Source organism: Propithecus coquereli, unplaced genomic scaffold (genome assembly GCF_000956105.1).
Source record: "Propithecus coquereli isolate 6110/MARCELLA unplaced genomic scaffold, Pcoq_1.0 Scaffold196, whole genome shotgun sequence".
NCBI classification, from domain to species: domain Eukaryota; kingdom Metazoa; phylum Chordata; class Mammalia; order Primates; family Indriidae; genus Propithecus; species Propithecus coquereli.
In genome coordinates this window covers 2,837,337-2,853,098 of record NW_012144522.1, presented here as the reverse complement: position 1 = coordinate 2,853,098, position 15,762 = coordinate 2,837,337, and the positions used below count along the sequence as shown (strand labels likewise).

The 15,762-nt window shown below is 62.5% G+C and overlaps 1 protein-coding gene across 1 annotated transcript in view; it reads left to right on the top strand.

The window, feature by feature from the left end:
* The window catches only part of IGLON5 (IgLON family member 5), a 42,121-nt gene extending 27,650 nt beyond the window's left edge, over positions 1 to 14,471 (top strand). The window contains exons 2-8 of the mRNA XM_012643350.1: positions 8,080 to 8,158; positions 9,231 to 9,463; positions 10,821 to 10,940; positions 12,175 to 12,309; positions 12,479 to 12,599; positions 13,088 to 13,242; positions 14,383 to 14,471. Coding sequence (XP_012498804.1) covers positions 8,080 to 8,158; positions 9,231 to 9,463; positions 10,821 to 10,940; positions 12,175 to 12,309; positions 12,479 to 12,599; positions 13,088 to 13,242; positions 14,383 to 14,471 — 932 coding nt within the window. The remainder of the gene's footprint in view (positions 1 to 8,079; positions 8,159 to 9,230; positions 9,464 to 10,820; positions 10,941 to 12,174; positions 12,310 to 12,478; positions 12,600 to 13,087; positions 13,243 to 14,382) is intronic.
* The last annotated feature ends 1,291 nt before the right edge of the window (positions 14,472 to 15,762 follow it).

The following is a 15,762-nucleotide window of genomic DNA, read 5'->3' as shown; positions in this document are numbered from 1 at the left end:
GGTCGGTTCTCCGGGCAGGCAAGAGGGTCGAGTCGGGGTTCTGGACCAGGGAGGGGGCTCGGACAGTGGAGTAAGGGGCCCAGGCAGCAGCTCTGAAGCGAGCTGGGGTCGGGGACAGGGGATGATGCCCTGTCAGGGGTCTTGATCTCTGCGCGGAGAGGTCCCCCAGGAGGTCCCAGCCGGGGGGCTGGGGTGTGCGTCTGTGGGGATGGACGTCCTCCCAGGGTCGGCAAGAGGAGGGCAAGGGTGTCCGCAGACCTAGGTCCCAGGGCCAGGAAAAGAGGGGAAGGGGCTGCAATTCCCCAGCAGGGTCATGCAGGCTGAGATAAAGTGCTGGCATTGGGGGGCTGCAGTTATGTGAGGGAATGGGGCTGGTGATCCCTGAAGTCCGGGTGCTGGGCTGGGGACCCAGATTCAGAAGCTCTGATTCCATGTCTGGGTTCCTGGGACTGGACAGAGGGTGAGAGGCGGACACATGAAGGACAGAGGGAAGGGAAGGGTTAATGCAGGGCCGGAGGGTTCATCTCAGCCTGGGGGGTCTCCAGTGGAGCTGGGGGGAGTCCCTGCTTAGGGGGTGGGTCTGTGTGTCTCCAGCAGGGCCTGGCAGGGAGGGGAGGGTCAAGGAGAGGGCCCCTAAGGAAAAGGGAGGGAGAGCAGAAAGGCAGGAGGCGCAGGGTGGTCCTGGGGGGGCAGGGAACAGGGTTAATTCAGTGCTTCTGGAGGTTTCCCCCAGGCCCTGCCCTGAACTGACAGTCAGAGTCAGGGACACACAACTGGGGACAACCAGGAGCCCCAAGAGAGACACCCCCGCGCCCCCCAGTCTCAGGGAGGCAGCCCACGCGGACTGAGTCACACACAAACACGCTGTCAGGGCGTCTGACCCAGCGCTGCACCTGCAGGCGCCACAGTCACACAAACACAGCCCCATCCACTGGGACGCCCCTGTCCCCACGCACAGATGCTGGGCCAGAGGGACCTCAGGCCAGGGACCAAGTGGGCCGGAGCCTCAGCCCTTCACCCGTCCTTCTCCCACCTGACCATTCCGAGTCACCGTCTGAAGTCTCTGACTGCCTGTCCCTGTGTCTGTCTGTCTCTGTCACGTGTCTCTTTAGGTCTCTGTGTCTCTGCCATTTCTGGAGGCTTGAATCTCATCTGTTATTCACTGGTGACATTCCCTCTCATCTGTCTCTGTCTCTGGGCCTTTGTGTCTCCATCCCTGCTGGTCTCAGCACGGTTCCTCGGCCGTCTCTCCCTCCCTCTCAGACTGTTGCCCACTGTCACTGTCACCCATGTGTGAGGCCGAGCTCCCTCGCTGGCCTTAATCCTCACTCGCTTCTCTCTGTTTCCTTCCTCCTTGTCCTTATCTCTTCGCCTTCCTCCTCCCCTTTTCCTTCCCCACCCCTGTGCCCTTTGTGACCTCTTTCTCCCCTCCCTCCCTCCCTTCTCTCTCCCCCTCCCTCCCTGCCTGCCTCTCCCTTTACTTTCCAGGTAGCTTCCCACTTTCCCTCTTGACGTCCCCATAATCATTAGAGCCAGGAAGCAGCCTGTGACCTTGGTCGAGTCCTTTCCCACCTGTGGTCTGAGGTTCTCCGTCTGAGAACGGAGGGCAAGAGCAGATGGGGCGGGAGAGCTGAGACAGAACCAGGTGCCAGGAGGACAGCCCCCCTCACACCCCACTGACAGATTGAGCTGTCTGAAAAAAAGCCCAAGGCGAGATATGCGAAATAGCATCCTCTCTTCTATCCCTGATGTTTCCAGGCTGGGAGAGGAGAGGAATACCCCCCAAGGAAACAATCCGCCTCTGATAAGAGCAGACCCATCGGCCCCAGGCCCGCCCTTGGGTCCCTCCCACCCACTCTCCTGAGCGCATCCTGGCACAGCTTTCTCTCACACAAGCTCAGACACAACACACAGAGGTTAACGTAATTAAAGGATGGGTTCGTTGGTTGATGTTTTTTTCCCCAAATAGAAACAAAATATGCCCATTTCTCTGCAACTGGCCTTTTTCCACTTAACGATACCTCTCTGGCATCCGCAAATATTAATCTGTCTTTAATCTTTTTCTCAGCCATTTATGCCAGGACACCGTCACGCATACATATTCATTTACGAAAGTGCCACAATGTCATATTTTTAAACAATTCAACAAAATCAAATGGCAACTTCAGTAGCAGCCAAGGAGGTGGGTGGTTCCTTTGCTTCTCGGGCAGGTGGTGGGGTGATGGCAGCCGGGAGGGGGCCCCAAATTTGAGTCCTGGCACTGCCACGACCAGCTCTCCGCGGGACCTGCATGCGCCCGGTCCGCCAGGCTCTGCTCGGTTGGCTCACGTAGCAGACGCTGGCAGAACACAGGCTGGCTGTTCCCGGCGCTGGGGACGTGGGTCCCGGGCAGAGAGTGGGGGCAGCAGGAGGGGCCCCTGCCCTCGCAGCTGTAGTGTAGTGGGACAGAGAGAGACCAGAACCCCAAACCTAAACCTAAACCTAAAAGCAAACAAACAAGTCCATAGGTCATTGCCCAGGGTGATGAGTATTGTCAAGAGGGTAAGAGTGACATGGCCCTTTGAGCTCAGGCGGTCGGGGAAGCCGTCTCTGAGCAGGGGACAGTGGAGGCAAGACCTGAAGGAAGAGAAGTCAACCTGTAAAGGATCCTGGGGAACAGCAGACGCAAAGACCCTGAGTTGGGACCAGCAGAAAGGAGGAGGCCAGCACGCAGCATCTGGAGTCCTCTGGGCATCCGTGATGCCAAGGCCCTCAGACTTCCGAGTCTGGGGGCCCCTGGATGCCAGCCACGCCGGGCCCAGCCCCTTTTCTCAGTCCTTCCCCGCCCGAGCCACACAGGCCTCCTCTGTCGCCCGCCCAGTCTCCTGAACCCCCGCCCTCCCCTGAATTGGCCGTGCAAACTCCCTGGGTGACCGGCACAAGCTCACACACGCTCCCGGGCCAGGACTGCGGAATGACAGCGTCCCCTCTGTTGGAGGTTCCCGGGTTGCCTCAGTTCCTGTGCGGGCGGCGGGAGAGTCTTACCCCCACTCAAGGTCGCCCAGCTGGTCAGAGGTCTCTTTGGGTCTTAAGGGAACTCCCCCACCTACGACCTTCACTCCACGGTTTATCAAACAGGTGCGAGGCCCGCTCGTCTGGGCTGTAAAGGCCACGAGGACAGGGACCTGGGCCATCCCTCCACTTACCACGGGGCACCTCCCTCCTGGTCATGGGCCTGCCTGCTGCACGAGCGCCCGACAGCCGGCTCGCAGACGGCTGTTGGTGAGCACCTGGCTGCCGGGCGCTGTCCTAAACGCTTTGCTTGGAGCTCCTCGTTTGATCGTGCCCATAACCAGATGAGGGATTCCCATTTACAGGCGGGAAAACTGAGTCCCAGAGAGGTGAAGTAACCTCTGCAGCTTGGTGGCAGAGCTGGGATTTGAACGCGGGCCACCTGGCAACCCCACTCCGTTCCCCGGGCCTCCTGGTTTTGCCGGGTTGCTGTTATCCGCTGGGCGTCTGCACAGCCCAGACCCGGCCCCGCCCGCCCCCCACCCCTAGCGTAGCACCCAGGGACACTCACGCCAAAGCAAGGACAGCAACAGATGTTTCTGTGAAAAGAAGGTGCTGCTAGGAGCAGCTAGCGTTTACTGGGCCCGTCCTGCACGCCGAGCGCTGAGCTAAAGCTTCTCTTGTGTGTTCTCATGGACTCCCCACAAAAACCCTTGGCGGGAAGAACTCTTCTTTTTCACCATGATGGGGAGACTGAGGCTCAGATTGGCGGGGGACGGGGATCCCCCAGCCGGGAAGTGGTGGGACAGGCATTTGATCTTCCAGCCCAGCCTCCGCAGGGCTTTACTGTCTGGTCTCTGGGGACCATCCATTCCCTTTCCATAAACGCTTCAGAGCTGTGAGGTGGGCCCAGCCCTGGGGGACACGGCCACATGACAGGCCCTCACGGAGCTCCAGGTTAGGTGAGAGAAGCCCCCTGGACACCATCTCAGCTGAGTCCAAGGATGCCCAGAAGAAGGGGTGGGGACTCTGCCTTGAACAGTCAGGGAGGTCTTCCTGGAGGAAGGGGCATTTGCACTGGAATCTTGAAGAATGAGTAGGAGTTCAAGAATTGGAGGAGTGTCACGGGCATCCATGTGTTTCATTCATTCAACAAATAGTTCCCAAGGCCTCTGGTGAGCCGGGCCCTATGCTGGGAGATGCTGGGGACACACCTGAGGCAGAGCCAGGCTCCGCCCTCCAGAAACTTCTAGTCTTATGGGGAAGCCAGACGCAGGCGGTCACCACAGTGTAATTAATCTGCATTCTAATGGAGGTAGTCCGGGCCTCGTGGGCACACAGACCAGGCCCGGAGGGCTTCACTGAATCGAGTCAGCGTTCCAAGCAGAAGTTCTACAGGTGGACCTCGTGTGCGCTGGCTTGTTTGCTGGCACAGTAAACATTTCTGTGGGCCAGGCCCTGCCGCGGAGGGAAGCAGACGCAGACACAATCTCGGGTCTGCGACAGAGGCAGGGGCCAGGCTCTGGGGCTGAACGGGTCTTGGACTCTAAGGTCAGCCCTGGACAACTGAACGGCTAGCCTGACCCCCACCCCCAGACACTGAAGCCCAGAGAGGGAAAGGGGCTTGCCCAAGGTTACACAGCAGGGAGCGGGCCTCCTCCTCCTGCAGGCTGGGGACTTTGTGAGCCGAATATATGTGACATCCAAATTCGTAGACACAGACCAGGAGTCAAAGGCCCTCTTGAACCGCCCTCAAGCCAGGCCCCGAGGCCCACAGGGAGGCAGACGGCACTGACCCAAGGTGCGCCTGGGCCGAGCTCTGGGAGAGGCAGCGGGTCCCATGGGCGACGGGGGTCGGCCTCCTGGGAGGGCCCCGTGCTGGGGCCTGGAGGAGAAGGGTTTGATGGGGCGAGGAGGGCAGCGCAGAGCTGGACCACGCACGGGCCGGGCCGCGGGCTCAGGACCTGGGTCCCGCAGGCCGTGGGAGTCGGGGCGGGAGCCGAGCCTGCTCTGAGTGTCGGGGAGACCCCTCTGGCAGGGGGTGCGTGTCCATGTTTACGTCTGCCAGGATGCGCGGTCGAGTCCCCCGTCTCTGCAGGGGCCGCCCCAGCCCAGGGCCCTGGCGTGTGGGCTCAGCTCCTGTGGGCGGCGCCAGTCCAGGTCACCAGCTGAGTGCAGCAGCCCTGGGGTCCCTGAGCCCTCGGGGGCGGTGTGGGGCACCTTGGACAGTGCCCTCCTGCCCCTGCTTTAGGCGTGGGCCTCGGTTCCTTCAGGGTGAGGCCCTTGGTGCGGTGCGGGGGGGAGGGGGAGTGTGATTTGGGCCCCTAGGGGGCCACTGGCAATGTCTGGAGCCTTTTCTGGTTGTCAACACTGTGGGGTGAGGGGAGCTGTTGGCATCGGGCAGGTCCAGACCAGGGATGCTGCCAACGTCCTGCAGAGCACAGGACAGCCCGCCCCGAGTGCCAGCGGTGCCGAGGTTTAGGAACCCTGGCCTAGGGTGTGTGTCCAGGAGTATGGCAGATCGTGTGTGTATGTGCGTGTGTGTGTGTGTCTGTCTGTCTGTCTGGAGCAGCCTAGGAAGGGATCTTGGTGCTCACACGTGACTCTGTCCACAGAGCACTGAATACAGCACTGAACGTGCCACCACCTGTGGCTGCCTTTTGGCCAGGTGTGTCTCTGTCCGTGACTTTCCAACTCCCAGAGTGTGTGTGTGTGGCCACGTATGGTCTGATCATAGGTGACAACGTGACCTGATTCTTGGCCCAGGGCAGGTCCTTCCAGTTTGAGGGGTGTGGCGGTGTCGCTGCCTTGTCGCACTGGTTGTGGTTTTGCGCAGGTCTGACTCTGGACCCTCCAAAGGGGGGGCAGCCGGCATTGGGGTGAGCACTGGGCCGGTGCGGGCGCCCTCTGGGGAGGGCTGTAGCCACTGCAGACTTTGCAGCCACGTGGGCGGGGCCGTGGGGGTCGGTGGAAGCGGGTGGGAACCGGTTGTGCGTGGTGGGGCGACTCAGTGTGCAGTGGCTGTTTGGCCTGAGACTGACCATCCGTGGCTGGATGTGACAACATGGCTGCTCCTGGGACAGGGCCGCCTTCCTAGCTGACCTTCCGCTGGGCACCTGCGCAGGGCTGTGTGTGTCGGCGTCGCTGCTGTGTGTGCGCCTGTCTCTCTGAGCGGGGCCACAGCCGTGTGTGTGACTGAGCGGGTGGGACTATCTCCTGTGTGTGTGTGTGTGTGTGCGTACTCGAGTGTGTGCGTACTCGAGTGTGTGCGTACTCGAGTGTGTGCGGCTGTTTGTGTCTGCAGGGCTGGGCGTGCACCTGTCTCTCTGGGCAAGGCCACAGTCAGTATGGAGACCACTTCTTGGCCTGGGGAAGCCTGCGTCCTGTCCAAGCCCCTGTGTGCGTGTGTCCATCATCCATCTCCTGCTGTCCCCAGGGCTGTTTGTGGCGGCGTCCACTGTACAGCGTGGGGAGGGCGAGCCCCCTCTCTCCATCCCGGGCTCTTCAAAGCCCAGCAGTGACTCTGGCCTCAGCCTAGGGTGAGGGGCTGCAGGGCCCAGCCCCAACCCCCCGGGTCTGGCCGGCCCACTGCGACTGGCTCTGTCCCGGCCCCATCCAGAGGGGCAGCTGATGGAGAGGCCCCTGGGAGTCGTTGGGCCGGCACGGGCAATTAATTCATTAGATTAATTAGCTCCTCGCCCGGGCTGGGGGCAGGGCAGCCCCGCGCAGGGCCCTCCGGTCCAGCCGTCCAAGGTCAGCCAGCGGCCTCCTCCCCTCCGCTCTGGCTGGTGCCAGCTCCGCCGCTCCACCGCCTCCGTGTGCCCCGCCCCCGCTGCCTGGCCCAGGGCCAGCCCGCCAGCCACGGGGCACGGAGACACGGACGAGGGGTGGGCGTGCTGGGGCCTGTGTGCTGCGCCGGAGCGTGTGGCGGGCGTGGGTGCACAGTGTGTCTGTGAAGGTTTGTGTGTGTCTAAGGGCATTTGTGTGTCTGTGAGAGACGTGTTCTGAGGGCACATACGTGTGCGTGACTGCGTACATGTATTTGTGTGTCTTCATGTCTGTGTACACATGTGTCTGTGCTGAGTATCTGTATGCAGCCGGATTTGTTGTGTCTCTGAATGAATGTATGTATGTGTACATGTGTGTATCTGTGTGCATGCATGTGTCTGTTACCTGTAGACCTGTGCATGCGTGTTTGTATCTGTGTACATATGTTCAGTATGTATATGTTTCTGTGTACATGTGTATACTGTGTACTCTTGTGCATATGTACACGTGTGTCTGTACACTGTGTGATTATTTGTATATGTGCCTATGAACATGTGTATTTGTATGTATGTGTGTATGCATGTATGTGTGCATGTGTATGCGTTGTGTACATGTGTATCTGTGTGTATGTGTATGTGTGTACATGTGTCTGTGCATATACATTGTATATCTGCAATGTGTATGTGTGTGCACGTGTATCTATGTAACTGTGACTCTGCATGTTGATATGTGGGTCCCTGTATACTCTGTGAACTTATATGTGCTCTAGGTGCACCTGTATCTATGTGCATGTGTGTCTGTATATGCACATATCTGTTTGTGTACAGGTGTCCGCATGTGCACGTCATGTGTGTGCACGTGTCTCTGTGTTTATACACACGTGTTTGTGTGTGCACGAGTGTATATGTGCATGTGTCTGTGTGCAAGTATGCACATGCACACATGGATGTGTGTACATGTGTGTCTCTGTGTATATGTGTGTGTGTACACACGCATCTGTGTATGTATCTATCTGCATGTTTGTGTGTTGCAACCGGGGTGTCGTCTTTGTGTCTCTGGAGGTGTGTAGGTTTGCATGTCCACGTGAGCCTACCTACCCCAGTCTGTGAGCAGTGCGGGCCCGTGGGAAGGTGGGTGTCGCGCGCACCTGCTGACTGTGCCTGCTGCGTGTGTACCTCTGGAAACACCAACGAACGCGTGTGGTGGTGGGTGCAGGAGACGTCTGTGTCCATAGGCGCGTGTGTGCGCACACGTGCACGGTCTCTGCGTGCCCAGCCCTGCCCGAGCTGCCGTGGCTGAGCCGGCCCCTCCGTTCCCCAGGGCTGCTGTCCCAGAGCCTGGAGTTCAACTCTCCTGCCGACAACTACACAGTGTGCGAAGGCGACAACGCCACCCTCAGGTACCTCGCACAGTGGGGACGCGCAGTCTTGCAGTCCCGCCCCTCCCCTTGCAGAGCCTCACCTTCCCGGGAGGGGTCCGGATTCAGGGACAGCCTGGGATGGGAATGCCTGGGCTCCATGAGGAGCCAGGCTGGTAGGGTGCGAACGCCCCCGGGCCGCAGAGTCCCATCTGTCCAAGGGGTATAGAGAGGGCAACTGCCACATCGGCCGCTGCAAGAATTCGGGAGCTTGTGCACACACCCGGCTCAGAGAGCGTGGCATACCGTGACCGCTTAACAGACGAGAGCCAGGATCACTGTTTCCCAGACCTCTGCCTCCCTCCCTGGGTCTCTGTCCCCCCCTCTGGGTCTCTGTCTGCCTCTCCCTGGGTCTCTGTCCCCCCCTCTGGGTCTCCCTCTCTCTGGGTCTCTGTCCCCCCTCTGGGTCTCTATTCCCCCTCTGGTTCTCTGTCTCCCTGGGTCTCTGTCCCCCCCTCTGGGTCTCTGTCCCCCCTCTGGTTCTCTGTCTCCCTCTCTCTGGGTCTCTGTTCCCCCTCTGGTTCTCTGTCTCCCTCTCTCTGGGTCTCTGTCCCCCCCCTGGGTCTCTGTCCCCCCTCTGGGTCTCTGTCTGCCTCTCTCTGGGTCTCTGTCTCCCCCTCTAGGTCTCTGTTCCCCCAGCCTTGGTCTCAGTCCCCCTGTCTGGGTCTCTGTCTCCCTCTCTCTGGGTCTCTGTCCCCCTCTCTCTGGGTCTCTGTCCCCTCCCAGGTCTCTGTCCCCTCCTCTGGGTCTCAGTCCCCTAGTCTGGGTCTCTGTCCTCCTGCGTCTCTGTTGCTCTCTCCCAGAGCGTGCGTCCCCCGCTCTTTCTGGGCCTCGACCACGCACCGGCCACGCAGTAACCGCCCGCCGTCACAGCTTTTCCCGCCTGAGGCTCAGTCCCCCCCTGCAGAGCGGGCACAGCAACATCCCCCTCAGGGCTGTGGCAGCACCTGGGGACGCTGTGGCCCACTTCTCCCTCCTGCCCCCTCGTGGGGGACCCTGGATGGCCGGGCCGGGGAGGGCGGAGGAAAACCCTCCTGCCCTCATCCCCTGGCAGCTGCTTCATCGACGAGCACGTGACCCGTGTGGCCTGGCTGAACCGCTCCAACATCCTGTACGCGGGCAACGACCGCTGGACCAGCGACCCGCGGGTGCGGCTGCTCATCAACACCCCCGAGGAGTTCTCCATCCTCATCACTGAGGTGGGGCTCGGCGATGAGGGCCTCTACACCTGCTCCTTCCAGACCCGCCACCAGCCGTACACCACTCAGGTCTACCTCATCGTCCACGGTGAGCCTGGCGGGGCCCTGGCCGGGTGGAGGGGTGGAGAGCGCAGGGGAGGGCCGAGGGCTCGCGCTGACTCGCCACCGCGTGTGCTCACCGAGTGCCGCTCCCCAGTACCAGGGAGACATCTGCGTGGAAGACAGATGCGACTCCACCCTCGGGGATCCAGCCCAGTGGGAGGGGGACAGTTACACAGATGGTGACACTTCAGCGTGATCCTTTCTGGGGCAGGAAAGCTACGGGGGTGTGGGGTTGCTCAGGGGAAGACCATAGTCATTCGCTCAGCCCCATTTACTGAGTGCCTACTATGTGCAGGCAGTGTTCTAGGCACTGGGGGTACAGAAGGTACAAGGCAGCCTGGCCCTGCCCCTGGGGAGCGGATTTTCCAAGGAGAGCTCAGGGAGGGCTTCCCGGACGTGACATCTGAGCTGAGACCGTCACTGGGCACAGGGCTAGTACCAGAGAAGAAACAGTGGCCAAGAGTGCAGAGGGAAGCCCCCGTGGCTGGGAGCGCCAGGATCCAGAGGGGGCAGATGGGCTGGAAAGCTCCAGGAGGGTGCAGGAGCAGAGGGAGGGGTGGGACAGCGCTCAGGAGCCTGCCTCTGTGGCAGCAGAAGGGGTCTGAGGGCAGGGAGCAGCCAGAGAGCTGCAGGCCAGTGACGGAGAGAGCCCAGGGGCCACGGCAAGCACCGACTCAGGAGGTGGGACGCCGCTGTCCGCCAGCCGCGGGACCCCAAGCAGGCAGAGAGGCCTTGGACTCCTCGTCCGCAAGGATGGCGCAGTCGGTCACCAAATCCAAGACGTCACCTTTACTTTATGCCCTGCTACAAAAGGAAAAAAACTCTGCTAATTAAACCCTGGCGTCTGGCGTCCACATTGCAGAGCCATCCTGATTGGAGAAATGTTCAAATGTGAGCAAGAGAGGGAAGAAAGAGCACAGACATGTCTTAGAATTGATGAGATATGGTAACAGCTACTACCCCTGAGGCTGGTAGCGAGGGTGTAATGACGGATTTGGGTAAAGCCCTTAAAACGGCATCTACCACACGGGAAGTACCGTATGGGCATTTGCTACAGAAATTAATCAAAAGTAACAATAATACACATAGAGGCAGGGCGAGGGGAATTCAGACCAGAAGACAGAGAAGCGAAGTTAGGATGAAGGTGGGGAGAGACACGGAGACCGAGAAGACCAGCAATTAGACGGGGCGCGTGGCCCAGACAGACACTGACTGCGGGGAAGAGCGCAGAGGGGCTCTTACGGAAAGACAGACGGAGAGGCAGCGGGGCCCCCGGTCGGAGGGAGGAGGCCGGATCCTGGGCGTCCATGTCCAGCCTGTCCCCGCCCTGTCCCCGCCCGCAGTCCCCGCCCGCATCGTGAACATCTCCTCGCCTGTGACGGTGAATGAGGGGGGCAGTGTGAACCTGCTCTGCCTGGCCGTGGGGCGGCCGGAGCCCACGGTCACCTGGAGGCAGCTGCGAGGTGAGGACCCCCCCCCAGGCTGAAAGCCCCTTACCCGGCTCCACGGTGCGGGCCCCTCCATCCCCATATCCCGGGCTACCTTCCCCCTTCCCATCACCTCTGACCCCCTCAACCCTTCTGGCCACTTGATTTCGCCCTGCTCCCAGGTAGTTCATCACCAGACTCCGCCACCGGCTTCCCATGTGCCGTCCCAGGCCTGGGCCACGGCCTCCCAATCTCCCGCCGAGCCCCAGCTTGCCCCCCACAACCCCGATACCCCTGGCCCCTGCCTGCGCGCACACAGGATTCTCCTGCATTCAGACCCCTGCCGCTAGGTGCCCCGAGCCAGGCTGACCTCCGTGCTTTCCCGGGTCACATCCCACTCCCTTCTGCCGGGTGCCCCAGCCCAGCAGGCCGCAGAGTGTGGGCCCCAGACCAGCGGCATCAGCATTCCCTGGGAACTTGCCAGAAACGCACGTTCTCAAGCCCCCGCCCAGACCTGCCGAAGCAGAAGCTCCCTCCACCCCCACCCCACGATGGGTTTGAGCGAGCTGTGAGAGCCACTGCTGACGGCCACCCCCAGACACAGCTCCAAGGCGCCTGAACATGACGGCCCGGGTCCTCGATATCATCCGCCCGCCCTTTACCTCGGCCTCCACCACCAGATCCCAGATCCTGGGTCCTCCCTCGCTGGGTCTTGGAAGACCCCATGGTGCCCGTCGCTAGAGCCTGTTCCCTGAATCCTGAGACCCCAGAACCCAATGACTCGATCTCAGATCCCTGGAGTCTGGATGCCCTAAGTCCCAGAGGGTCTTCGGAGATCACCGATGTGTCATCAGACCCCCAGATATGCTGAGCTCCACCCCCAGTCCCCATGAGCTAGATCCCAGAACTGCGGGCCCTTCCTCATGGGTGTGTATTTGCTGCATCCTTCTGAGACCCCGAATCCTAGGATCCTCCTCTCCACTGGGTCCTCTGAGCCCCGTGACCTGAGTCACAAGCCCCCAGATCCCTGGATCTCCTGAACCCCCAAACTCTAGGACCCTCCTCGCTGGGTTCCAGTTACCGCGCCCCAGACCCTCACTCCTCCCCCGTCCTTAGCTGGAGAGACGCCAGGCCCGCACCCCCCTCCCACCGCCCCGGGCACTCCGGGCCCTGCCGTGCCGCCCCGCTGATGTGTGTCCGTGTTCTGCCGTGTTGTCCCGTGTTAAGTGTCTGTGTCTGGCCCCGCTCCCCCTCCTCCCTCCCCGCACAGACGGCTTCACGTCGGAGGGCGAGATCCTCGAGATTTCCGACATCCAGCGGGGCCAGGCCGGGGAATACGAGTGCGTGACTCACAACGGAGTGAACTCCGCGCCCGACAGCCGCCGCGTGCTGGTCACAGTCAACTGTGAGCGCCCCCCGCCCTGGCCCGGGCCGAAAGGGCAGCGGACCCGGGGTCCCTGGGGGGGGTCTGATGGAGGAGGAAGCCAGGGCGGACTCCCGGGTCTGGGGGCAGGGGCGGGGCGCGACCCCGGTCTCCGCGCGGCTGGCAGAATCCGCTCCCTCCCCCTCGGCAGACCCCCCGACCATCACGGACGTGACCAGCGCGCGCACCGCCCTGGGCCGGGCCGCCCTCCTGCGCTGCGAAGCCATGGCCGTGCCCCCGGCGGACTTCCAGTGGTACAAGGACGACCGGCTGTGAGGACGGCACCGGGGCGGGCGGGCCGTGGGCAGGGGCAGAGGGAGGTCCGCGGTCCCTCGGATTGCGGGGCGGGGTGACCCTGGCGGCGGCGAGCCAGCCCTGGGTCTCGAAAGCAGGGCTGTCCGGCGTCTGGCACCCGCAGGACCCCGGGGAGCCAGACTCGGGTGCCGGGTCCTCCCGGACTATCCAGGGAGGTCTCCGGATCCGGGGGTCGGTGCCGAGGACCTGGCGGGCAAGGTTCGGGGGCCCAGCAGGGCTCGGGAGCTCCCAGCCATTCGGGGCGCGCCCCGGGAGAGGCCCGCGTCCCGAGGGCCAGGGTGCCCGGAGAGGGGCGGCGGCCGGAGTGACCGGGACCCACGAGGGGCTGGCGCCCGAGGCGAGGGTCGCGGGGCGGGGGCCCGGGTGTGGGGCTCCGGGGAAGGGAGCAGCCTGAGAGTCGCGAGGCCGCGCTGTGCGGGCGGCCCCTGACCCAGACCCCCGGCAGGCTGAGCGGCGGCGCGGCCGAGGGCCTGAAGGTGCAGACGGAGCGCACGCGCTCGATGCTTCTCTTCGCCAACGTGAGCGCCCGGCACTACGGCAACTACACGTGTCGCGCGGCCAACCGGCTCGGAGCGTCCAGCGCCTCCATGCGGCTCCTGCGTGCGTGCGGGGGGCGGGGCTTAGGGGGGCGGGGACGCGGGGATCGCCCCCTCCCCCACCCGACTGACCCCCCGCTTAGCAAAGAGACGGAAGCGGAGACGCCAAAGCAACGCGACAGAGCGCCCCCTAAGGGCAGGGGCGTTGGGCGTGGGCGACACCGCAGTGCACGAAAGAAACAGGGTTGGGGACTCGCCAGCGTATGGCCCAGGAGCAGTGAGAAAGCATAGACGAGAGGTCACCTGGATAAATCAGCAAACACGTACATGAACCAAAAGTAACGTTGCATGTCGAGGAGGGCGAGGGAGAAAACGGCAACAGCAGGATTAGGGTGGGGGCTGTTGCGGAAGCTCACCGGAGATGGCTTCCTGGAGGGGGTTCCATTCAACTGCGACCGGAGTGGCAGGAAGTCAGCGCCGCCAGGTCTGGGGCGAGCTTTGCAGGCAGACGCCCAGCGAGGAGGCGAGCGCAGCAGCGGCGGCCGGGGGCTCCCAGGCCGCCGTGAGGAGTCCGGAGCTTGGTCTTCTGCGGGGCGAGGCTGCTGGTATTTGTCAAGCAGGGGAGGGACATGTCGTCGATGCTTCTAGAAAGAATCACCTTGACTGCTGTCTGAGGGATGGGAGAGGGCGAGATGCAGGCGGCGAGACCAGGGAGGAGGCTGCGGGGGTAACCCGGGCCGGGAGTGACAGTGGGTGGCAGGGAGTCCTCGGGAGATGGTTTGGAGGTGCAGCCCAGAGGGGCAAGTCACTGGGCTGGCTGTGGAAGGGTGAGGGGAGGGGACGTGGAGTCAGAGGTGACTGAGGTTTGGGCTGAGCCGCGGGGTGCGTGGCGATTAGTATTGAAGTACTGGGGGGCAGGGGAACCGTAGCCAGCGGGGGTGGGGGGACAGTCCAGAGAGCGGTTTTAGACGAGACTGGTAGAAATGCCCGATAGGCGACACGGACGCCGAGAGTCCCAGGCTAAGACCGGGAGAACGCAGCGGGGAAGACCTGAGGGTGCTCAGACTGCAAACAGAGTCAGAAAAGCAGGCTCAGGGAACGAGGGCCCCTAAAGAACTAGGCTTAAGAGAGGCGGGGCGTCAGGGAGAGACACGCACGGGGTCTCCCCACCCAGGCCTCCCTGTAACTCTTTCTCTTCCCCCAGGCCCAGGATCCCTGGAGAACTCGGCCCCGAGGCCCCCAGGGCCGCTGACCCTCCTCTCCGCCCTGGGCTGGCTGTGGTGGAGGATGTAGGCGCAACCGCGGAGCTCGCCTCCCCCTGCAGGGGGCCTGGGGCCAGGAGCACGAGGAAGGGGGAGCAGGAGCCGTGGGTCTCCAGGGGGCGGAAGAGCTCTAGGCCACCAAGGAAGAGGAGAGGAAGAGGAGGAGGAGGAGGAGGAGGAGGAAAGATCTTTAGAGAACCCATCACTGTGAGGGATAACGCAAAATTATGCATCTTTCTACAGCCATTTTCGCCACCCGTTCACGTTTCCGATTGTGACCCACCCCCACCACCCCATACCCCTCTCTTAGCTCAGGCTGTCAACTGGCTCGTGCGGGTGTGGGTGTGTGCGTGAGTGCGCGCCTGCATGTGTGTGTTCGCGTGTGTGGGTGGGTGGGCTGGAGCGGGGACTCAGCTGTCCTCCCTCCCCTGACACCCCCATGTCCATGTCCCCACCCTGGCTGCCTCTCCCCTCTGGCCGGAGGTAGGTATGGGGCTCTGCGGTGGCAGCCGTGCCGAGGTCCGCCGGGCCCCCCGCTTCCCCGGCACCTGCACGCACCCCGCCCCTCCGCTCCCTGGCAGAAGGGCATCTCCTGGGCAGGTTGGGAGCGGGGAGGTGTGACACCCGCCTGTCAAGCTGTCCTTCGGCCTTTGTGAGTAAGAGGGGGATGTCCATCTGGGCTCCGGGCCTCCCTGCTGTCAGCCACCAGCTGCCTGTAGCCAGAGGCCTCATCGCTGGCTCAGTGGCCTGAGACCTTCCCACTTTCCCTGTCCCTCCCCACCCTGGACTTTCTGGCCCTCTCCTGGGCCAATCGGTGCTTCCATCCAACTGTCAGGCTGGTGGCAGTCGTCGCCTGTCTGTCTCAGTGCTTTGCCCTACCCTCGCTGCCACTCCCCTTGGCCACCTGTGGCATCAACCAGCTGCCCTCGGGCCCCTGCAGCTGGCCCACAGGTGTGGGCTCGCTGGGCTGCCACTCCCCAGCCTCTCTGCCAGCTGTACCTCCCAAAGGCTACCTGAGCGCCCTCACCCGCACTCAGACACACACACACACACACCAGCGACTGTGACCAGCAATAGCCCCCGGCTCCAGCTGTCCTGTAGCTGGTGACTAGCTGCAGTTCCCCCAGGGCTGGGCTACTGTCGTCGGGAAGGGATGCGGAGAGGCTGTAGCCTCAGCTCTCACTGTAGGAACAGTCCACCCTGGTCCACACCGCGCAACGTGGGGGAGAGAGAGGCATCACACAGACACCCTGAGCCCAGACAAAGATGCCATGTCACCAGCTCCAACTCCCGGGAGACCCTCTCTGCAAACACCCACCCCC